Here is a 22,053-nt window from a genome sequence, read left to right on the forward strand (position 1 = left end):
GAGAGGTCTCCCTCCACCTTGTTGTTGAAAAAGCTCCTTATACCCGTTAGCTTGGCTAGCTAGCACCAGATGCTAACCACAACGATCTCCGGTAGATACCCACCGTTGCGCTCTCTCTCTCTCTCTCTCTCTCTCTCTCTCTCTCTTTCTCTCTCTCTCTCTCTCTCTCGAGCAGGCACACAAAATTGCTCGTGACACACACACACACACACACACACACACACACACACACACACACACACACACACACACACACACACACACACACACACACACACACACACACACACACACACACACACACACACACAGACACACAGAGCAGGGCTTGAATGAAACAGAGACCCAGAAGTAAGCTACTTGTACTCACAAGGCCTATTATGTGCAGAATCCCTCTCGCTTTCAGGTGGTTTTGATTGAGTGTCCACACGTGGACGTTTAAGGACTAAAAAAACGATAAATTTTTCACTTTGCTGTTAGCAAATCATTTGGCGCTCGAGCTAACAGGAAGTCACTCAAGTGTCAAAAAGTAATTTAGCCTATGGGTAGGTCAAAAATCGAATGGGTGCTGGCCATTGGCCTAATCATATCACCTGTGTTGGCTTTATGTTTTTAGTCAAACATTTGTTTGTTTCACATTTGCATTGATGTAATCACTATTTTTTCTAATTTAATAAAAATAATAATAATTTCTTAAAAAAAAAACAACCTATTTCTTGGGGGTGCTTAGGGGGTGCTTCGGCAATCCTGGGGGGTGCTTCAGCACCCCCTAGCTCCCCCCTGGCGCCGCCCCTGCCGCTCGGTCCAGCCTACGTGGGCTGGGTCCTCCGTGGACCGTGTAGGCTGGGTACCCCGAAGGATACAACCCCTGAATTGAGACACGGCCGCAGTGAAGTGGTTTGCAAGTAAACCCAAAGCAGAAGAAGATGAAGTGACGTCAGCAGCTCATTTGCATAATCTTCCCTCAGGGAATTTATTCCGGTGTGAACGCGATCTGTACTAAGTGCCCTGGGGTAATAAGTGCCAGCACTAAGTACGGCAAAGTACTTGGTGTGAACGCGGCTATTAGCCACCAAGTACCAATGATCCCTCGCTCTACGCCTCCTGTACCTGTTTGCTCTGCTATCGCGTGAAGGGTCTGCTAACAAGCGACCAACAGAAGACAAACAGAGGAGTCACATGTTGTTGCACATCAGTCATGCGCAAATGCAGCGCACTTCTGTGCTGTAACCCCGCTGCGAGGCCCTGGAACCAAAGCGGTTCCAGAGCCGGTTCGGAGCTAGAGCCTGATAAGCACCGGTGACGTGATGACAGCAGCACCAGTCAGTTGTGTAAAGCAGTTAGTAAAGCAGACGTAAAGCAGTAGAAACACTTTCGCAAGCAAAGGAGAAGAAGAAAAACTGAAGCCCTTAAAGTCAAACGTGTATAATATCTACCTGTAAATAATAATAAAAACCCTTGATTTATAACTCAACATCTCCGTCTCCTATTGATCTGAGTATATTATAAAGAATAGCCAGTTAATTGAAGCATTATAGCACAGGCCTTTGTCAGATGGTTTATTACGCTGTTTTTTTTCTGCTTCGAATAGCTCTCTCTTTTTTCACCATACCTGTGTTTGCATCACTGTATATGACTATGCATGAGATGTATTAGTGGGAAATGACATGCCCAGCTCCCCTGTGTTTAGGTGCAGGGTGTGAGTGAGGTGGCGAGTGATGCAGGGATTGTGGAGAGCATCACACTGAAGAACTTCATGTGCCACTCTCACCTCGGCCCATTCACTTTTGGTTCAAATGTGAACTTTGTTGTTGGCAACAATGGAAGTAAGTGAAATACAAGTTAAATACTCATTGTTGTGAACTGTTTATTAGTTGCCAAGAAGTGCTGACTATCTTGAGTCATCTATAATTTAGTTGGAATACTTTAAGTTTGTTTATGTAGTTCACAATCATACCAGACATATGTTAGCAAGATTATGAATGATGAGCAAGTGAATTGAGTTGCATCATCTCTACACTAATCGATATTAAACAGTTTAATATAATCGTTTGTGGTGGATGTAGCTTGTCTTTCTGTACATTAATAATACGATATTTTTAACACTGTCTGCTCTCTTGTATTCATGAAAATCAGACGTATTTCTGTAAACCTATGATATGCATATAATGAATGATCTACTTTGCCCTAAATCTTTGTAATGGCTTGAACCTAAATCATGTATTTCAACTCAAGCAACACACTCTGTTCTCGTGTCTTATCTTCCATTATGTTCTTGTTTTTGAAAGTGTCTAAAACATGTTTTACTGCTTGTGTGACAGGTGGAAAGAGTGCCGTTCTGACAGCTCTCATAGTTACCCTAGGCGGTAATGCACATGCCACCAACAGAGGATTGTCCCTCAAAGGATTTGTAAAGGAAGGAGAAAGGTATAAATAATTTACTCTTCTCGCCCGCATCCCCCAACGTCCAGAAGTTCTAGTATAAACAAATATTCCATGAATTTGCTCTATAGCACCACACATATCATACCGCATCAAATGTCTTTTGTCTACTACTCATGTCATACATATGACATTTTTCATAACGTCGCATGCAAAAGTACCCTTAATTAAAAGTTGCATCACTTGATTCACGTAGGTGTAATGTCCGTTACTCTCTTTCCTCAGTTCGGCTGATGTTTCGATCACCCTGCGAAACAAAGGAAGGGACGCCTTCAAATCTGAGGTGTACGGCCCAGCTATCACTGTAGACCTGAGAATAACACGCGAGGGGTTGAGAACCTATAAACTGAGGAGCAAATCTGGTAAAGATGACTCATTCTAAAAATTTGTATTTTTTTGAAGATACTGCTGCTGTACATTGATCTGCTACAACAACATATATAGGAACAAGGTGCAAAAACAAAGGAAAATTAAACGTGTTTCAATATTACCAAGAAAAATACTACCGTAAGCAGCTTCAGTCTATATTATAAGGTATTCATAAATATTATTTTTCCTCTTACAGGTCAAATTGTCTCAACCAAAAAGGAAGAGTTGCTGTCTATCCTGGACAATTTTAACATACAGGTAAGAGCTATGCAAATCTTACACAATGCAATGTTGTTGAACTTCATCAAAATGCAAATCCTGTACGATAACCATGTTACTGGATCTTTCAAAGGTCAACAACCCTGTCTCTGTTCTCACTCAAGAGATGAGCAAATACTTCCTACATTCCAAAGGGGAAGGGGACAAGTACAAGGTAACTAGAAAATGCATTTCCTGCAGAAAATGCGTGCGAATGCTGTAAACTGTGAACATGTGTGGCTGAATTTATCTGAAAATGCAGAAAAAGCTGAATATGTTATTAGCTGAATGGCAGCTGCTTTTAGCTACAAAAATGCAGAAAAAGCTTAACCTGTTAGGCCCCAAGCCTGTTTTTCAGGTTTCAGGCCCTTCTAAAAGGGTTAAATTAATAATCTTTTTTCTCAAAGTAATGATAAACCTGTGAGTTGGATGTAGAAAAGTCAGAATCAATATAGATGTTATTTATTTTAAAGAAAATTCAGATTGAACATGGTAAAAAACTGTAAATTATAGTGTCCGTCCAAAAAATATTCTGTACTTATAGTGAAAACTAACCTTGGATGATGGGTTAGTAGACTAAAAGCTTTAGGAATCCAAAGTACAACATATAATAAGTACCCTGTATCAAGATTGATGCAAAACAAGTGATATTTGACCTTTTTAGACAGATTTAGCAAAAAAAACCTCTTCTGGGGCCATTTGGGTGGATTTTCCATATCTCTGGCTCCCCTTGTTAAAATGCTTGAATCTGGTGCACTTTATGCAGAATTACTAGGGACTAGATCTAGGGGGTACAACTCTAAACAGTGACACCCATTTGAAAAAGATTGGTTTACATTTTAATAATTAAATAAGTATGTGAACATAACCAATAACCTACCATAGCCAATAACAAATACATGTAACGTATTTTATTTTTGTTGTTCGTTCATATCTTATTTTACTATTTTATTTATGCATATTTTTTTATCCAGTTTAAAACGATATGTTTGGTTTACTGTCCTATAGTATACATTGGAATGATTTCAAACCTGTTTTATCCCAATAATTATAAAGGAGTGCCTTGGAAATATGTGTTTACATAAATTGTGATCAAAACGTTTGAGACCCACTGAGATAACTTAGACTAAAGTGAACTATCTAAACACTCGGAGTCCTTTACCTCACTGAGCTGTAGTTATCAGCCTCAGTCTGACTGGAGAGGACTCTCCCTCCATATCATTGTAGAAACATCTTCTTCTAATATCCGTTAGAGCAGCTAGCACCAGATGCTAATAACAACAGCGCGTACCGATCCCTCTCTCCCTCGCTCGCTCACTCGCACTTTGGCTGTGAGCTGCGGGTGCCAGATAAGCCAACATCCCCCATTTTCATCACTTACAGCGCCCATCGTACAGGGCAAATGAAAAGTGTAACCGGGATGAAAAGGGCAAGGCAAGTTTATTTATATAGCACCTTTCAGCACCAGGCAATTCAAGGTGCTTTACAAAAATGAAAGACATTCAGATAAAGGCATTTAAAAACAGTAAAAGATAATAAAAGAAACATAAAAAAAAAATGAAAGACATTAAGAAAAAATACATGGATAAAAGTTACAGTGCAGTCTAAGATATGAATAGTTCAATTAAAAGCAGCGACAAAAAGAAAAGTCTTCAGCCTGGATTTAAAAGTATTTAGAGTTACAGCGGACCTGCAGGTTTCTAGGAGTTTGTTCCAGATATTTGGAGCATAATAACTGAACGCTGCTTTACCATGTTTAGTTCTGACTCTGGGGACAGAAAGCTGACCAGTCCCTGAAGACCTGAGAGATCTGGATGGTTCATAATTTAGCAGGAGGTCAGAAATGTAATTTGGGCCTAAACCATTCAGTGCTTTATAAACCAGCAGCAGTATTTTGAAATCTATTCTTTGACACACAGGAAGCCAGTGTAAAGACTTCAGAACAGGATTGATGTGATCCACTTTCTTAGTGTTAGTGAGGACTCGAGCAGCGGCGTTCTGAATCAGCTGCAGCTTCCTAATAGATTTTTTAGTGAGACCTGTGAAGACACCATTGCAGTAGTCGAGTCTACTGAAGATAAAAGCATGGACAAGTTTTTCCAAATCCTGCTGTGACATTAGTCTTTTAATCCTAGATATATTCTTTAGGTGATAGTAGGCTGATTTAGTAACTGTTTTAATGTGACTGTTGAAACTCAGGTCAGAGTCCATGACTACACCTAGATTTCTGGCTTTATCTGATGGTTTTAACATTGCAGACAGAAGCTCAGCGCTCACTTTTATACGTTCCGACTGCTCCAAAAACCATTACCTCAGTTTTATCTTTGTTTAATTGGAGAAAGTTCTGACACATCCATTCATTGATTTGTTCAATGCACTTACTCAGTGTTTGAATTGGAGCATAGTCTCCTGGTGAAATTGTTACGTAGATTTGTGTGTCATATGCATAGCTATGGTAACTTATTTTGTTGTTTTTCATTATCTGAGCCAGTGGTAGCATGTAGATGTTAAAGAGAAGAGGCCCCAAGATGGAGCCTTGAGGAACCCCACATGTCATATTTGTCAACTCAGATGTGTATGTAGCTATAGAAACAAAGTTGTTTCTGTCCTTTAGGTAGGATTCAAACCAATTTAGAACTGTTTCCGAAAGTCCCACCCATTTTTCCAGTCGGTCTAGTAATATGCTGTGGTCAACAGTGTCAAACGCAGCACTGAGATCTAATAATACTAACACTGATGTTCTGCCACTGTCTGTGTTTAAGTGGATGTCATTACATTTACTTAATTTTGAATGTTGTTACATCAAGGCCGAAAATTAGGATGAGCACTGTGGAGGAAACTTCTGTGTAGCAATGCAGTGGGAGTCACCGACTCATGAAGGAGACACGGGACGAGCAGGAGTTCTGATGTCAAACACTGAGATTTAATACAAGCATCGGCCGGAGAAATTCACATCACAAGTCACACAGTCAAAGGTTCTGACTGCACGGGTGGGTTGCCATGTCAATTCTGATCACCCTCTCATCTTGGTAGACCTTTTAACTAGTTTTACAGAGAGTCAACCCAGATATTGGGGGAAGGTATACGTGAACACCTGGAGGCACTGAATCACTTATCTGACTCTATGGCTCTGTGACCGAGAGTTGACCGGTCATAAAACTGGTAATGTCAGCAATTGCTGAGACTTCCCATTCCTTAAGACAGATAACAGACTTAGGGTTCGTCGTAAATGTCAACAGGCCGAAAGGTCAAATATCTTAAGTAATGATTAACTCAAAAAATTAATCCCTAACAGTCCACTCTTTTTATCATTTATGATAACCTGAAAACATTAGTCTAATAATAATTTGGTCAATACTTAAATCAATAGGCGTCTTCAGATTTGAGTGTGGTCCCACTGTACATCAATTACATCATAAAGTAGAATAAGATTGAAACATTCAACCACAATGATTGACACAGACAATCACAATAGAAAATCATCTCTCATCAATGTTTGGATCATCTGTTGTCAAAAGCACAATAATTAACGCACATAAAACACAGACGCATAATAGCAAAAACATCTTCTTTAAAATAATATGTTTTAACATGTAACCATTCATTGATCTCACTTATCAAACTATAAAATCAAAACCAGCTTGCAGTTTAAAGATTTAGTTTAAGGCAATCACTAGTCAAATGCATTTAAAACATAGGATCATAAGAGATCCAGGTGAGGTATAAAATCAGGATCATAACAGATCCAGCTGAGGTATAAAATCACAGTTAAGGTATAAAATTCACAGTGGTGATTTGATCAATTTGTAATCTGCAAAGTTACAGTGTCCTCAATTTTAGGATTACTTTACGTTTACTTCATTACATATTAAATCAAAAGACTATGGCATGATAACATAATTACATTACTTCAACTATCAATCATTATGTCATTTCAAAATCTGAAGGGAAAATTAAACAATTCTCAAAATGTTTAACAATCTGAAAAGGAAACATTAGGCAAATATTCAAAGACTTTTGTAAAAACCTGGAAAGGAAGGTTTAAACGTTTAAAACTTGAAACATCATTTTAGGTCTGTCTGTGCATGGGTAATACGTTGAAGAGTAGTGTTGTTAAGCCTGATTGCTGGAAAATTAAGGATAGTAACATTATCTGTTATAATATTAGAAATATCTTATTGTTCAATACCTTATAATCTGAAAATATCAATTCATTTATTTTGTTTAGTGTGAAAGTGTAATCTGATCTGACAAAATATATTTATCACCACTATTTAACACATATCTGTTCATCGGAAATATAAAAACAATCATTAATTGTACATCTGGTCATTCAATTCAAATGTTATCTTTTTACAAGAGCTGGAAGAACATGTCCTCCTGACTCGTTCTCCTCCTCTCTTTATGACATAGAATGTCTGGTGTGTAAAGGCATCCTGATACTGTAGATTAGCACTGAGGTGCTGATTGGCTCAAAACTCTTCTTCATCAGAGCGCCATATGTCCACCACCCCCAATTGCTCTGCTTTTGTGTGGCTCATTCAGTGAGCACTGTATGATCCCCCAGTGAAATGGAAGCTCATCTTCCTGCATTCCTTCTGCTATCTGATTGAGAGCAGTGCAACTGCCTATTCCAAGTGGCACATCCAGATGCCCCCCCCCCCGTGATGGGAGAGGTTAGGAAGACATCTGCACCTCCTTGAGCCCACCGAGCAGAAAGATGAAGAAGCATCCCATCTCATCAGAAAGTTGAAGATTAGAATCCTCATCTCGAACGACCTCGTGCTCTCTGCAGCCGGAGAGTGTGATCCTCTCTCTCTGACCCTTGGCCTTCAGAGCTGTCCTAGTTATTGGGTTAACACTTGATAGGGATGTTTTCCTGAGTGAAGACAACTCAAGTTAATGGATTAGCAGCACATTATCATTCAATTACAAAAATAGGCTAGGCCCCACAGAATTATTTGGGAGCCTTCCTGACACATGCACATGCATAAATGTAAGGTTTGTGTTAGTCATTTAACATGCAAGAATCATATACTCATCAGTCCAAAGCAGAGAAATGTTATTTTAAGTTAAATGTGAGCTAGTCCCTGTGGATATAACCCCTTCTCAATGATTCTAAATGTTATATTAATTCACCATTTACCGTTTGATAAAAGATTAGTTTATCATAAGTACATTTCCTCTTCCATAAAACATAGGTTTGAGAAATGAATGTTCCAATATGAAATCAATTACTCAATATAATTGACTCTCCCCTCCCTTTTCTTACATATGTCACAAATGTAATAACAACGTAGGAGTCTATTTAAACATGGTATCGTCTATAAGCTATTAATCGAGAAGACGCAGTATCAGTATGCAACTCGAAAATATCTCTTCTCTCTTTCCTATCCCTCTCTTCCCTCTTCTCTCTATTCTCTCTTCCCTCTTCTCTCTATTCTCTCTTCCACATCTCTCTCTATTCTCTCCCTCATCCCTCTCTCTTCCTCATCTCTCTCTCATCCTTATCTCCCTCTTTCCTCATCTCCCTCTTTTCTCATTTCCCCATGTCTTTCTCTTCTCACTTTCCCATGTCTTTCTTCTCACTTTCCCATCTCTTTCTTTACTCACTTCTGTTAGATATGAAATAAAACATGCAAGTCCATGTAAGCATGGTATAGATCATAATCCATTACTCGAGAAGACTCAGTATCACCTGTGCCCAGCTCACAAAAAACAATTGTGAGAAACATATATTATGCAGGAAATGCATACCTTTGTTAAAAAACAAAGCATAGCCGATGCAGGAGGAAAAGCTTCAACCCCCTTAACATCTGAGTTACCACTGAAGGCATAGCATGAATGATAGTGGGCGTCTGAAGGTGTCATTACTGAGAAATGTCAAACAAATTCAAAACCTTACATTTGAAAACAGGTTTGCATTCCTCCACTTAAGGTGACGTTATCATTGGAAACAATAAAAACGAACTGTTTTGATGTAGAATCTATCAATTGAATCGTCAGAGCAGAACAGAATGGTTGTATTGTAGCCTGAGTTCCGTGCAGCCTCTAGTTTTACCAGGTGGAAACATGGTCCATATAATGTGAATACATGCAGAATTAGACAGTAAGAGGCCCCTGACATTAGGCCTATACTAAAAATAGTAGGGGCTTTTAATAGCTTGCCAACTTACAGGCATCCTCTGCATAGCAGTATGAATAGCCTTAAAAAACAACCCACTCTGTGGTAACGAGAGTCATATTTCTGACCCAAATGCCCTAAGTGAAGCCGTTAGTCTCATCTGACTGACCCAAGGGTTGGTGCTGGTGTGACAGGGAGGCTTCCAAGTGTTCAAAGCAGATGTCAAGCTTTCAGTTCATGGCTCGGTGGGGGGGGGCAGACCCACGTGAGACAGTATCAACGGCTTTAATGTTCAGTTTGAGGAGCGTCATTCTCTCTGGGAGCAGGAAATGGTGTCCATTCTCGGACCAGACCATTAATGTCATGTCGAGCAGCCATAGCATCTCTGTGACTGCACTCAGCCGGACTGTAGCAGGGTAGAACTGGGTGACTCTTAGTGAAGCCGTCCAAGGCCATAGACAAAATGTACTAACTGTAAATGTACGTACTAACAAAAGGACACAGGGTCATCAATGTCTCTCTTTACCATTGGCCTAATCATAAAAGAAATTAGTGGGAAAAATGTGGAACACTAATCCATCATGTGAAATGTTGAGTTAATTTAAATAATTCCTTTGAAATCAAATTAACATTACCATTAGAACTAAAGTCAGTTAAAATTGGACTTGCACGGATCAGAATCTAATCAATACACCATTTTCCCAGCTCTGTAATGAAAAGGATAACAAGCAGGGATGCAAACTTGTCACCTTTCGGCGAAATTCGCCATTTTGAATCCAAAATAGGTCGTTTGTGTGATTCATGTAGATCTGCAATACAAATATTATTGGGGTATGGGGGGGGTCTGGGACCCGGAGTAATCTGCGGCCGCGAGCTGTTATGTGCCATCACGCATGGTGTTCTTTTTTTATATATTATAATGAAGCGAGAGCTGTGTGCTCGAGTCTTCCTGCCTGTCGGCTCTGCTCACGGATGTATAATAAGGCTCTGCTGCTCCGCGAAGATGGTCTAGCTTCAGCAGCTACATTACCTACGGGTGCGTTCGTTAATATTAACTGTGTGGTCCGGAGTCACTGTGGCACAGACTGGACCGCTGGAGAACAGCTGTTAGAACGGGGTGTTCAGAGCAGAGCTCCCTGTCGGAGCGGCAGAGCGTGATGTGAACTGAAAAATGTTTCTGTCGCAATATTATTTAAGGAATCGTTGAGCTAGCTAACTAGCATACATTGTCACTATCTGCTAACGTTAGCTTTAGCCTTCATTTTCTAATAGTTTTTTTTTTTCATAGGCTATAAACAGAGGTGGTATAAGTATAGATATTGTACTTGAGTAAAAGTAGAAGCACTCAGATCTTGTACTAGAGTAAAAGTAGAAGTACTCAGATCTTGTACTTGAGTAAAAGTAGAAGTACCAGAGTGTAGGAATACTATGTTACAGTAAAAGTACTGCATTCAAAATGTTACTCAGGTAAAAGTATAAAGTATTGTCATCAAAATATAGTGAAAGTAGCGACAGTAAAAGTAGTCATTGTGCAGATTGGTCCATTTCAGAATAATATATATGATATGTTTTATAATGATTGATCATGAAAGTGTTCTCAAAGCTGGTAAAGGTGCAGCTAGTTTGAATGACTTTGTATACTGCAGGGTAGCTTGTGGATTTACTCCAGGTGGAATTAAAGTCTGATTTAACACTTGATTATATTTCACATCATTCATCCAGATCTGTAAAGTAACTAAAGGTATTAAATGCATGTAGTGGAGTAGAAGTACACCATGTACCTCTGAACTGTAGTGGAGTAGAAGAACAAAGTAGCAAAACATTTAAATACTTAAGTATCTCAAAATTGTACCCAAGTATAGTACTTGTTGAGTTTATGAACTTAGTTACTTTACACCATTTGCTATAAAGATAGGTTAACTCTGTGTGTTGCTGCTAGCATACAAAACACCTGACGTGGAAAAGTTACTCGTGGACGGGGCTACAGAGCTACAAGAAAGACAGTCGAACCCGGTGCATTCCTCCGTCTGAATGTGGTGCATTTGTTGCTAAATGTTTAGACAAATTGCTCATGTTATCGCCCTTACATGCTAAACTCTTATTACACTTTTGGTAACGAGCATTGTCCACCTCAAGATGGGTAACATTTAACCACACCTTGGAGCGCTTCTCTCCGCGATCCCCGCCGTGTGTTGCTGCTTGTGTGTAAACTGCCCCGCCCCCTCGCACACAGACGGGCGAGAGAGAGAGATCTCGTCTCGATTGGAAAGATCAAAAATACACCGACCATAGACGCATTTGTTTTGTCTTTTGCATATTAGAAACGAGTTGGCGACACTAAGACTGCGAGATAATGTTTGTGTAGCAATAATACATGACCTTTCTCTTTCTCAACTCGCTACTCGGAGGGAAGTCGCTGTCATATGCCTTGTGAACACTCCGATAATGCCTCTCCACGTTACCTTTCTTTGGCAAAGCGACGCTTGCTTTACAAATAAGGCAAATAACCTTTGAATGTGAAATCACAAAAAAATATTCTTCCTCCCATTCTGGGTGGAAGTGGTATGTTTTTAGCTTTTTTCTCGGTCCAGCACTCATTTTGTTGTTTGTCTCTTGTTTGTCTCTTTAACTTAATTTGAGTTTTCCCTGCACTTGACTGATTTTGTATCGCTTTGCATTCTGGGTTAACAGACTGGAAAGCGATAGGTCGCTTTTTCTGTCAATCATGGAAACTCCTGAATTAAATGGCAGGGATTCTATTTTAACGGAGCTGGATTTTTTTTTTTTATGAATGACTCGCGATCTATCATCATTGCCCATTGCCATTGCCCATTGCCCAAAGCATTGGTCGACGTACTGGGCACCTCTGCTCTAGACTTAACGAGCTGCTCCATCCACTCTAATGTTAAAATCTGCTACCAAGCTCCAAACTAAGTTCAATATCTCAAAAAATGTAAAAGATAGCAAAAATCTGAATAGGAATTGAATAGCTGGACCTTCAGCTATTCAATTCCTATTCAGATTTTTGCTATCTTTTGTGATCTTTTGAACGTTGGAATGAAGTGTCTAGCTGAAATTATGTGGAAGGAGAAGCATTTGGCGCAAAGTGTATGAAAAGTGAAGGCATCTCCCATTGACTTCAATGTTAAAAGAGTTTAAAAAGCTGAATATTTCAAAAAGTATAACATATTTTAAAAAATTGGAAGGTTTCCCATCGATCCCTGAAAAAGCTGAATAGTTTAATATTTGAATGGTTTCTGTAGCTGAAAATAAGCTGCAGTTATGGAGAGCCAAAGTATTGGCTGAAATAATAAGTTTAAGGGGAAGAATAAAGATTTGAAGTACTATAGTGGAATGCTGCAAACGGCATTCGCATTAATAAGTAATAATTTTTTAAATAACAATGTTTTATCATTTTGTTTTTGTGATCTTGATTTCTCCACTTTTGTTTTTATTTCATTCCTCTTTCAGTTTTTCATGAAATCTACCCAATTGGACCAGATGAGAGAGGACTTTGTGCACATCAAAACCACCAAGCGTATCACAGAAGAAAAAGTTGAGCAACATGGTCAAGTAAGAAAAAGTTTGATTGACTCGTATAATATGCAGCTATAACCAATAATTCACAATGTCTCAAAGGACCATGTGAGAGGAATTAACTATATTGAAGCAGTCCTATACTGTTAATAATTTGTACAACTTTGTTTGGTTGGTCTACTACTCTATTTGACCAGCAATATATTTATATATACCAGGGGCGTGGTTCGGCCCGACGCCAAGCGGAGGGTCGACAACCCCCTTAGCTGTGATATAATGAGCATATATCACGGCCTGAAGTGAGCTATTGCTTTTATAAAACGGTTACCAAGTGTGGCAATATGAAAAAAAAATACACACTCTAATTTAAATAGTTTTTATTAGTAAATAATGATGTTCAAAATAAAATAGTCCCTCCGTTGCCTTCTGCGCGAAACATAGTGCGAGGTGGTTGCTATGCAACAACACTAACAGCTAGCGAACATATTAGACAGAGAGCGTTGATCCATTATTTGGCTATTTATTTACATTCATTTGTATGTTGCCGTTTATTGTGCACCCACTGAAAACCTGTCCAGCATCAGTAGCATGGCTTACGTGGTTACTTGTAGGTTGAGGTTGATCTACGCTGTTGCTTAGAGTGGTGAGAATATTGCTCCACTTTCTCCGGTCCCGGAGATTCGGCTTACAGTAGCTCTCGAGAGAGCTTTTGCACCTGTGGCCACTAACGGTCATAATTTCTCTGCTTTGTTTCAAGACCCCCATCAGAAAGCTTTTGAATGGTGGTACTTTTCCAGTTGGTCTACCTGCTCTTTACGTAGCTCTGCATGTCGTTGTTTAGGTGCTTTTTTTTCTGGAGATAGGCACTCCTCAATCCACTCCTCCATAGTAAGACCCCCCCGGAGGTCGAAGTTAATCTTAAATGTTTCCATCTTATGCTTTGTAAATTTGTTCCGTAACGGAAGAAATGTAAATATATTTATAAAACTGACAAGTCCAATCAAGCAATCTGATTGGCCGATAGTGTTTTTGCGGACCTCTTTGATTACAGATTTGAAAACATCGTTGCTTGCTTTAAAAGTAGCACAATTCATTATGTAAAACCTTGGAAAGTATCTAGATATCCCTGCCCTTATGCCAAAGGAACTGCACACTGAATATGTTTTGCCGTTTGATGTCTGTCTGGACCGCTGCGTAAAATGGAGGGTTTCTGCCCCGTTACTTCTCCGCTGCTTTCTTGTTCCAGTATGAAAAGCAAACTGCAGGCAGTTTGCTTTTCAGCCCAACGGTATACTGTTTTTCTCAGACGCGGAGGGATACTGACTTGTTGTGAAAAGTAACTTACAATTCTACCCGTGGTATACGCTCAGTATATCACGGCTAAGAACCAATCAGATTGCTTGATTTGACTTGACTGTTTTATAAATATATATATATTACCATTTATATTGTTACATGACTGTTACAGTACTTGAAAGACTTGAAGCAGAAGTACCTGGAGAAAGAGGAGCGTTTCAAGAACCTGTCATCATTGGATGAAATGGAGACCAAACTAGAGGAGTTGCAGAATCAAATGGCTTGGGTTTTGGTGAGATCATTTCTCCCAGTTTTGAATTCCCAACCCCCTTTATTCAGTATCCCAGGACTCTGGGATATAAGGGATATATTCTTTTTTTAAAGGGTAATTCATCTAGCTAATATTTTGGAGTGACTTCATTTTGCAGGTGCAAGATATGGAGAATGAGTTGAAGCCATTAAAGGAGAAGCTGCAATCAGACAGACATTCTACGGAGAAATACGATGCGAAGGTGGAAGAATGGAAGGTAGGATATTTCTGTATTATTCACCGCAGAATTAGTTGTGTGATTTCAATTAAAAAGCTTCTGTTTAAACATGAACACCGCAACTTTGTACTTGTCCATGCGAAGCAATCTTCTGTCTCACTTTTTAACCGCCCTATTTCTCTGATCTGTTTTTATGTCATGATGCAGAATAAGGTCGAAGAGGCTGAGGGGAAATACAGACAGATCGAGGAAAGGTTGGAGGGAATCACACAACAAGTCCAGGAGCTTCAGCCCGAATCTGCTCAGCTCAAGTCTGAGGCCCGGGAAAAAAATGCCGTGCTCAACTCCAGTGAGGTAAAAGTACAGACAAAACACTGTACTGACAATTGGTACATTCCCTTTCATACCAGTACTGGAAGTGATTTAAAGTTGTTAAACAGTGCTGAAATATATATCCATAGCAGCAATGGTCGTTCCCCAGCAAATAAGGTAGTTGTGAACACGAAAGTAGGGGAACGGTTTATCGATAAAGTACTACGGCAAAGCCCGCCATTTTAATCAACAGCTCACAATTCCAGTACTGACATGTTTTATTTGTGTAATGTGGTCCAGATGGACTCAACTTAAAACATTGTGAAGATGTCTACCACCATCAAAAGTTGAGTACTATCATCGTGACTTGTAAACTGACCCGTGTTTCTACTTCTGGATTCTGTGATTGTGCTAGGTCACTGTTCACAGGTGCAGGGCTCACTTGAGGGACCTGGGAAAGGACAAAGCTCAGCTGTCCTCAAGAATAAATGTTCTCAAGCTGAGGTATGACCTCATCTTGTAAAAGGATCTTTTGTGCTGCGTTCAAGTCAAAACATGGGATTTTCTTTGCTCCTTAAAATATCATGGTCATCTTTTTTTCCTTCTTATCCCTCCAGCATTACTCAGAAATCAGGAGCAGAGAGCCAGGCCAGAATGGAGCGTGTGGAGCAGCTAAAGGCCGAGCTGGAAAACATGAACCACCAGACCTCCACGCTCGAACAGCAGATTGACCAGTATCGGCACGCATGCAGCCGCGCCACGGAGGAGCAAGGGAAAATGAAGTAGGGGAACAAACACTACATTATGTCAGTACAGTTGTGTTGGTTCCAGTGGTAGCTAAATAAGCCCCTGGCACTGCGTCTGTCGGTTGATTTTAAAGCTGGAGTAAATGTATATACATTTTGGAATAGGATATCTTTTGCAAATCATACCATTATGTGAATCCATCCATTAGCCCTTCGGTTCTGTCAATGCTTCTGATAAATAATGATAATAAAAATATTAGCTCCTTCTGGCCCTGGAGTAACATTTGTGAAGTGGTAACAGCCTAACATAATGACCTCCTTTTGTCTCCAGAAGAGAGCAAGATGTGTTTCAGAAGTCCATTGACGCCAACAGAAGGAACCTGCAGAACATGGAGAGCAGTCGCTCCAATCGCCTGCGGCGTTTTGGAGAGCACATGCCCGCACTCTTGACCGCCATCGATGAGGCTGGCAGAAAGGGACAGTTCAGGCAAAAACCCAGAGGGCCTCTGGGTAAGACTTTGGTCCCAGTTGTTAATGGGCATAGATGTTCCAGGACTGTTTCATTTCTCAGTCATATACCCACCAGGTGGACCATTCTTACTTTGCTTCTCTTTTCAAATGTCCTTCTCCAGGTCACCTTATCTGCCTGAAAGACCCGGAGCTGGCTCTGGCTGTGGAAGTGTGTCTGAAAGGCCAGCTGCAGGCCTTCACATGTGATAACCACGACGACGAGAAGGTGCTGCAAGGCCTCATGTCCAAAGTTTGCCCAAATGCCCGTAGACCTGCCATCATCACCAGCCATTTCCTCCCACGTGTCCATGACACAAGATCACGGTGAGGTTATATACAAAAACATACATTAAACACCAAGAAAACAATACAATGAGGATCCTCCTACACAGAGAATAGAGCGTTAGTCAGCTTGAAATAAAGGTAGTCACTAGGGCTGTGCGATTATGGCAAAAATCATAATCACGATTATTTGGGTCAATAATTGATATCACGATTATTTTGACGATTATTCATTGACCATTTATTGAACTTTAAAACAAATAATATTTTACCAATAAACAAGATCAACAAATATGTTGAAGCGAACTTCCAAAACCATACTAAACATATATTATTAATATTATAAATAAAAATAAATTGGACCAAAATGAATTAAATCAAATATGTTGCAGTGCACTGTCACAACCTACTGAAAACTACTTAACATATAGCCAACATTTTGGTAAAACATATTCAACATATTCCACTCAGTTAAACGTTGAAGGCTGGCCAACCGTCATGGTCCAGAAGTAAATAAATGTTGAACTACAATTTAAGACCAAATAAAAAGGTTTTGGCCACCATGGCAAATGCTGGTAGGGCTGCTCATGTCATCTCTTAAAGATTTTTTTGCAAGAAACACCTACATGGTCTGGTTTCAGAGATGAGCGCAGGCAGGTGACAATATTGCCATATGTACTGAAGACCCTCTCTGAAGAGGAACTTGTGGCAGTGCTGCCACATATGACACAGGAAAAAAAGAAAAGACTCTGAACCCTTTCTTTGCCATTATATAAAAATAGTGTTGCTACAAAAGTATAAATTAGGCTTACTAATAAGACAACTCAGATCTGAAGCTACACAGGAATCTGCTGCCAAAGTGCAATAAAAAAGACAAAATTAATAGAATCAAACCCTTTTTTTGTTGCATTTTATTAGAGTATACAAATAAATGCCTTTTTAAAATAGGATGCAAGCAACACTAGTTTCTTAACCTGAATTGATAATAGACTATAATCAATTTAAACAGAACAGATCTTAATGTTTGCATTCTAGGGGTGTAACGGTTCACAAATATTTCTGTTGGGTACGCACCTCGGTTTTTAGGTCACGGTTCGGTTCGGTACGTTTTCGGTACAGCAGAAAAAATTATCACAAAACATAAAATATATATTTTTTTATTTCTTATTATTAAACTGTGACTAATGTATTCACTCAAATAAATACTAAATAAAATAAACATTAAGGTGCAGCATTTAGATGAGCTGAAATAATCTGTATTTGAACTTTACTGTACTAGTAGGCTATTCACAAAACATAAACTATTAGTTTGGGGTTTTTAATTATTATTAAACTGTGAATATTCACTCAAATAAATACAAAATAAACATTAAGGTGCAGCATTTCGATGAACTGAAATAATCTGTATTTGAACTGTACTGTACTAGTACCTAAGCAGCCAGTTTGACATAATGACTTGCTTGCTTGTCATTGTATTCATGTTTTTTTAAAGAAAAATTAACTTGTCCACATTGCTTGCCGAAAGGGCAGATCTGCTGGCACTAACAATGTCTCCTGCTGTGGAGAAAACCCTCTCGCTAGGGACAGAGGTAGCCGATACAGCCATGTAGCGCTTTGCTAACATGGCAACATAAGGATATTTGGCGTTTGTAATAGCTTTGGCTCGGTCTGAAGTTTTTGCGAGTGGTGGAGGCTTAAATGCTATTGGGAGTTGGGTTTGCACTTCAGTCTTTTTTCTTTTGGTACCGGTGATATTCACGTTCTGGTGATGCCTTTTCAAATGAGTGTGCAAGTTTGATGTATTGCCAGCCGCGTAACCAATGTTAGTTGAACAATGCTGACAAACAGCTTTGGTTTGGTCCACCTGTCTTTGTCCGTCATCCTTGTACGTAACTGCGAAACCAAAATGTTCCCAAACCGGAGACTTCAATGATGCTGGAGGATTTTTGAGCTCAACTTTATCTGCGTTCGCCATTTTGACAGTTCCTCAAATTACTGACTAAATTTGAACGCATCCCTGTGACCAGCTCTCATAGTATGCCTCTCGTCCAATGAAATGACTTGGTTGCTCTATGACGCGTTGAACCCAATGTGAGCAAATTACTCTGAATTCTGCGACGCAGTACCTGAGATCACTTCCAAGAAGTTGTTCACGTTCTCAATTTTTTACGTTTAATGTTATATCCGTTCGGTACACTTCGGTACACTTCGGTACACTTCGGTACACACGTGTACCGAACCAAAGGGCCTGTACCGAATAATTTCAGTACGTGTACCGTTACACCCCTATTGCATTCTTATACCATTGTGTACAATAATTATAATGAATAAGTTCAAACAAACTAAAACTTACAGCTGATTAATAACGGTATCTAACTTGAGTTTTTATTATATCAAATACCTGTTGAAATGCTACTGTTATTTTTACTGTCCCCCAAAAGCACGTCAGCAGCCTCCAGGAAAGCTTCTTTCACAACTTCGACGTCTTTGAAAGACTTCATGTGTTTCGCAAGAACGTGACTGACACGATAAGATGCTATGGTAGCAGCCTTGCTCTTGTTGTTGGGCCTGGTGAAAATGGACTGCTCAGTGCATTTAGCTGTCCTTTCAGGTCCCTCCCCTTTTGGGAGCGTAGGTCAGAATTAGGAGGGAATTCCGTAATGGCACCTGTAATATCTCTGTGTCTCTGCGAGCTCGTCGCGTAGGCCGTTGCTCTGTAAAATGCGTCCTGAATCGATGACTGTGATGATGTGGTGGATGAAGTCGAGCGGGCATCTGCTTTTTGGTCTGCTTTTTGTTATATTATTGCCCGGTCGTATTGCACTTTGTGGTTGTATTTCAGATGATTAAAGAGATTGGTTGTGTTAGCATGTGGTGCCAACACAACCTGGTAATAAATCCTGCACTGTACTTTGTTTTGCTCCACGTCGGACTCCTGAAAGCCAAAGTACTTCCGAATAGTGGAAATAGTTTTACCCTTCTTTTTAACGAGTTGCTGCTCTTGTTCTGACATCTTCGCTCGCGCTGAACACTCACAACACATGTCACTCCCACGTGGCCAAGTGGGCTTTTAGGGAGGGGCGAAAGCGCACCCAGCAAAATAATCGTATTATGCTGTTTTCATAATCGTACCGCCCTAGTAGTCACAACGTTCTTCTGTAATACACATATTCCTAACAAACACAACCGGTCTACACCAGAGCTACAGACAGGAAGGCAGTGCACTGTATCTAGCAATGTTTGCGGAAATAGAATGACATTATTAAACGCAAAGAGAAACTGATTGGATGTGTGTTAATTAACATGAAGTATCACTTTGTTAATCAACAGTGGTTTGTTTTGTCTTTGTGACAGGGCCGTGAATCACCCCGAGTACCCGTCCGTGCTTCACTCTCTAGAAATTGAGGACCCAGTCGTTGCCAACTGTCTGATTGATCAACGGGGCATAGAGAGCATCCTGCTCATTAAGGTGACCACATTCCCAGCGGAACCATTAGAAAGTCCCAATAACCTAAGATTCTTCAGTATTTAACCATGTACTTGACGCTGATATGAACGATCTACAAAGAATGTTTTGATAATGTTTCTTTATGATGTAATACAACATACCATGATGTTATTTTAAGCTATTTAAGACGTGTGTGCTTAGTAGTTGATCCTAGATCATTACCCCTATAACCCGAGTACAAATGCAGCATTTCTGGCTGATATTGTAAAATACGGTGGCGCTGAAGTGCAAGACACCACAGCATTTCAGAAAACACCACAGCATTTCAGAAAATGCCACAGCATTTCAGAAAATGCCACAGCATTTCACAAAACGCCACAGCATTTCACAAAACGTCACAGCATTTCACAAAACGCCACAGCATTTCAGAAAACACCACAGCATTTCACATTGGACGGAAAGGGTATTCCTTTAGGGAGAACACTTCTTGTTTGTGATTGGACAGAGCCAGCCAGAGAAGCACTGCTGTGATTGGTTGTTTTTGCTGCCAGTCAAGAAATGACGCTTCGTGATTGGTCAACACCCGACAGCGAAATATGTCCAAACACATCAGCCGTTGACTTAGCACACACTCAGAGCTCACAGCTCCTCATATCTGTTCAGAAACTGGACACAATTGTTAAACATGTACAAACCACAGACTGTCTATGTCATGGCGAATACAGTCGCTGCTTTATTTATGTCTGTATGACGTTGTTGTGAGTGTGGACGGAGCAGCTACAGGTTAGTTTAGCCTGATGGGTCCGATTCCATTCAGAAAACACGCATTTTAAAAGCTTTTCGCCTGCCGTCTTATCTGCAGACTTGTCAAAGCGTTAATTCATGGTTGTTACTAACCGTTATCAGTATGTAGTTACTTCGGCATCACTTTGAAACGTGTATTACAATTAAATCACGGTCAAATATGTTCATTTTGTTGTGGTTGGTATCTCCCATAGGATTTACATGGAGATAAGCCCCACCCCCTCTCCAGCGCCTCTTGTTTGAATGACAGGAGCAAACACAGCTGACAGCCGCGGTGAAACTCGAGCGATTAGAGCGATGCGAATATTGGGTGGTCTACCATAGTATTTACATGGAGATAAGCCCCTTAAAAACCATGAGTTAATAAAGCATTAATTCTGTGTTTACTCCTGTCATTCAAACAAGACGCTGATCGGCTAACTAACCTGTAGCTGCTCCGTCCACACTCACAACAACGTCATACAGACATAAATAAAGCAGCGACTGTATTCGCCATGACATATACAGTCTGTGTTTTGTATATGTTTAACTTTTGTCCAGTTTCTGAACAGATATGAGGAGCTGTGAGCTCTGAGTGTGTGCTAACAGCTAACGGCTGATGTGTTGGGCCAATCACGCAGTGTCATTTCTTGACTGGCAGCAAAAACAACCAATCACAGCAGTGCTTCTATGGCTGGCTCTGTCCAATCACAAACAATAAGTGTTCTCCCTAAGGAATACCCTTTCCGTCCAATGTGAAATGCTGTTGTGTTTTCTGAAATGTTGTGGCGTTTTGTGAAATGCTGCGGCGTTTTCTGAAATGCTGTGGTGTCTTGCACTTCAGGGCCACCGTAGTAAGACACCTAATGAACATCATTTTATTGTTCAGTATACATGGTAAGTTGACATGAGTTTTGTTTTTAATTGTGTGTGTGGTTGTGTAGAATCAAACAGATGCTCGGCGAGTGATGCAGGGCGGCGCCCCTCCTCGGAACTGTTCCCAGGCCTTTTCAAAGGACGGAGATCAGGTCTTCAATAACCGCAGTTACTCTGCTGAGCAGACCAGAGCCAACTACCTCTCTGGAGATGTAGAGGAGGAGATCAGGTGTGTGTGGATGCAGTGAGACAGAATGTACCTGATGAGTCCAGCTGTAGATATATTTGGTCCCATGGGGCTTGTTGTATTTAGAAAGCCAGAGTAGATGATGGATTTCTTTATCTACAATCATTGTGATATACACTGTGAGTAGTTGTTTTTAACTTCTGCCTTAACACCGTCTTTGTCTCTTGGATCCTCTCTTCTCTCTCAGGCACTTGCAGAAGGAGTTGGAGAACCAGAAAGCTCAGGCAACACGTTTCCAGCAGCAGATGGGGAAGTTGGATGACGACGTCAAACAGAACGATGGGCTGCTGAGAAGGGCCCAAGTGGAGGAGAGGACTATCAAAGTAAGTATTTGT

The 22,053-nt window shown here is 40.2% G+C and overlaps 1 protein-coding gene across 1 annotated transcript in view; it reads left to right on the forward strand.

Moving 5' to 3' along the window:
* LOC117439831 (structural maintenance of chromosomes protein 6) overlaps nt 1-22,053 on the forward strand; it is a 37,344-nt gene that overhangs the window by 10,830 nt on the left and 4,461 nt on the right. The window contains exons 3-18 of the mRNA XM_034075929.2: nt 1,691-1,826; nt 2,322-2,427; nt 2,668-2,804; nt 3,008-3,069; nt 3,164-3,244; nt 12,665-12,766; nt 14,199-14,318; nt 14,455-14,553; nt 14,722-14,868; nt 15,242-15,330; nt 15,444-15,608; nt 15,904-16,082; nt 16,205-16,406; nt 19,719-19,833; nt 21,540-21,700; nt 21,906-22,041. Coding sequence (XP_033931820.1) covers nt 1,691-1,826; nt 2,322-2,427; nt 2,668-2,804; nt 3,008-3,069; nt 3,164-3,244; nt 12,665-12,766; nt 14,199-14,318; nt 14,455-14,553; nt 14,722-14,868; nt 15,242-15,330; nt 15,444-15,608; nt 15,904-16,082; nt 16,205-16,406; nt 19,719-19,833; nt 21,540-21,700; nt 21,906-22,041 — 2,037 coding nt within the window. The remainder of the gene's footprint in view (nt 1-1,690; nt 1,827-2,321; nt 2,428-2,667; nt 2,805-3,007; nt 3,070-3,163; nt 3,245-12,664; nt 12,767-14,198; nt 14,319-14,454; nt 14,554-14,721; nt 14,869-15,241; nt 15,331-15,443; nt 15,609-15,903; nt 16,083-16,204; nt 16,407-19,718; nt 19,834-21,539; nt 21,701-21,905; nt 22,042-22,053) is intronic.

Source organism: Pseudochaenichthys georgianus, chromosome 24, assembly GCF_902827115.2.
Source record: "Pseudochaenichthys georgianus chromosome 24, fPseGeo1.2, whole genome shotgun sequence".
NCBI classification, from domain to species: Eukaryota; Metazoa; Chordata; class Actinopteri; order Perciformes; family Channichthyidae; genus Pseudochaenichthys; species Pseudochaenichthys georgianus.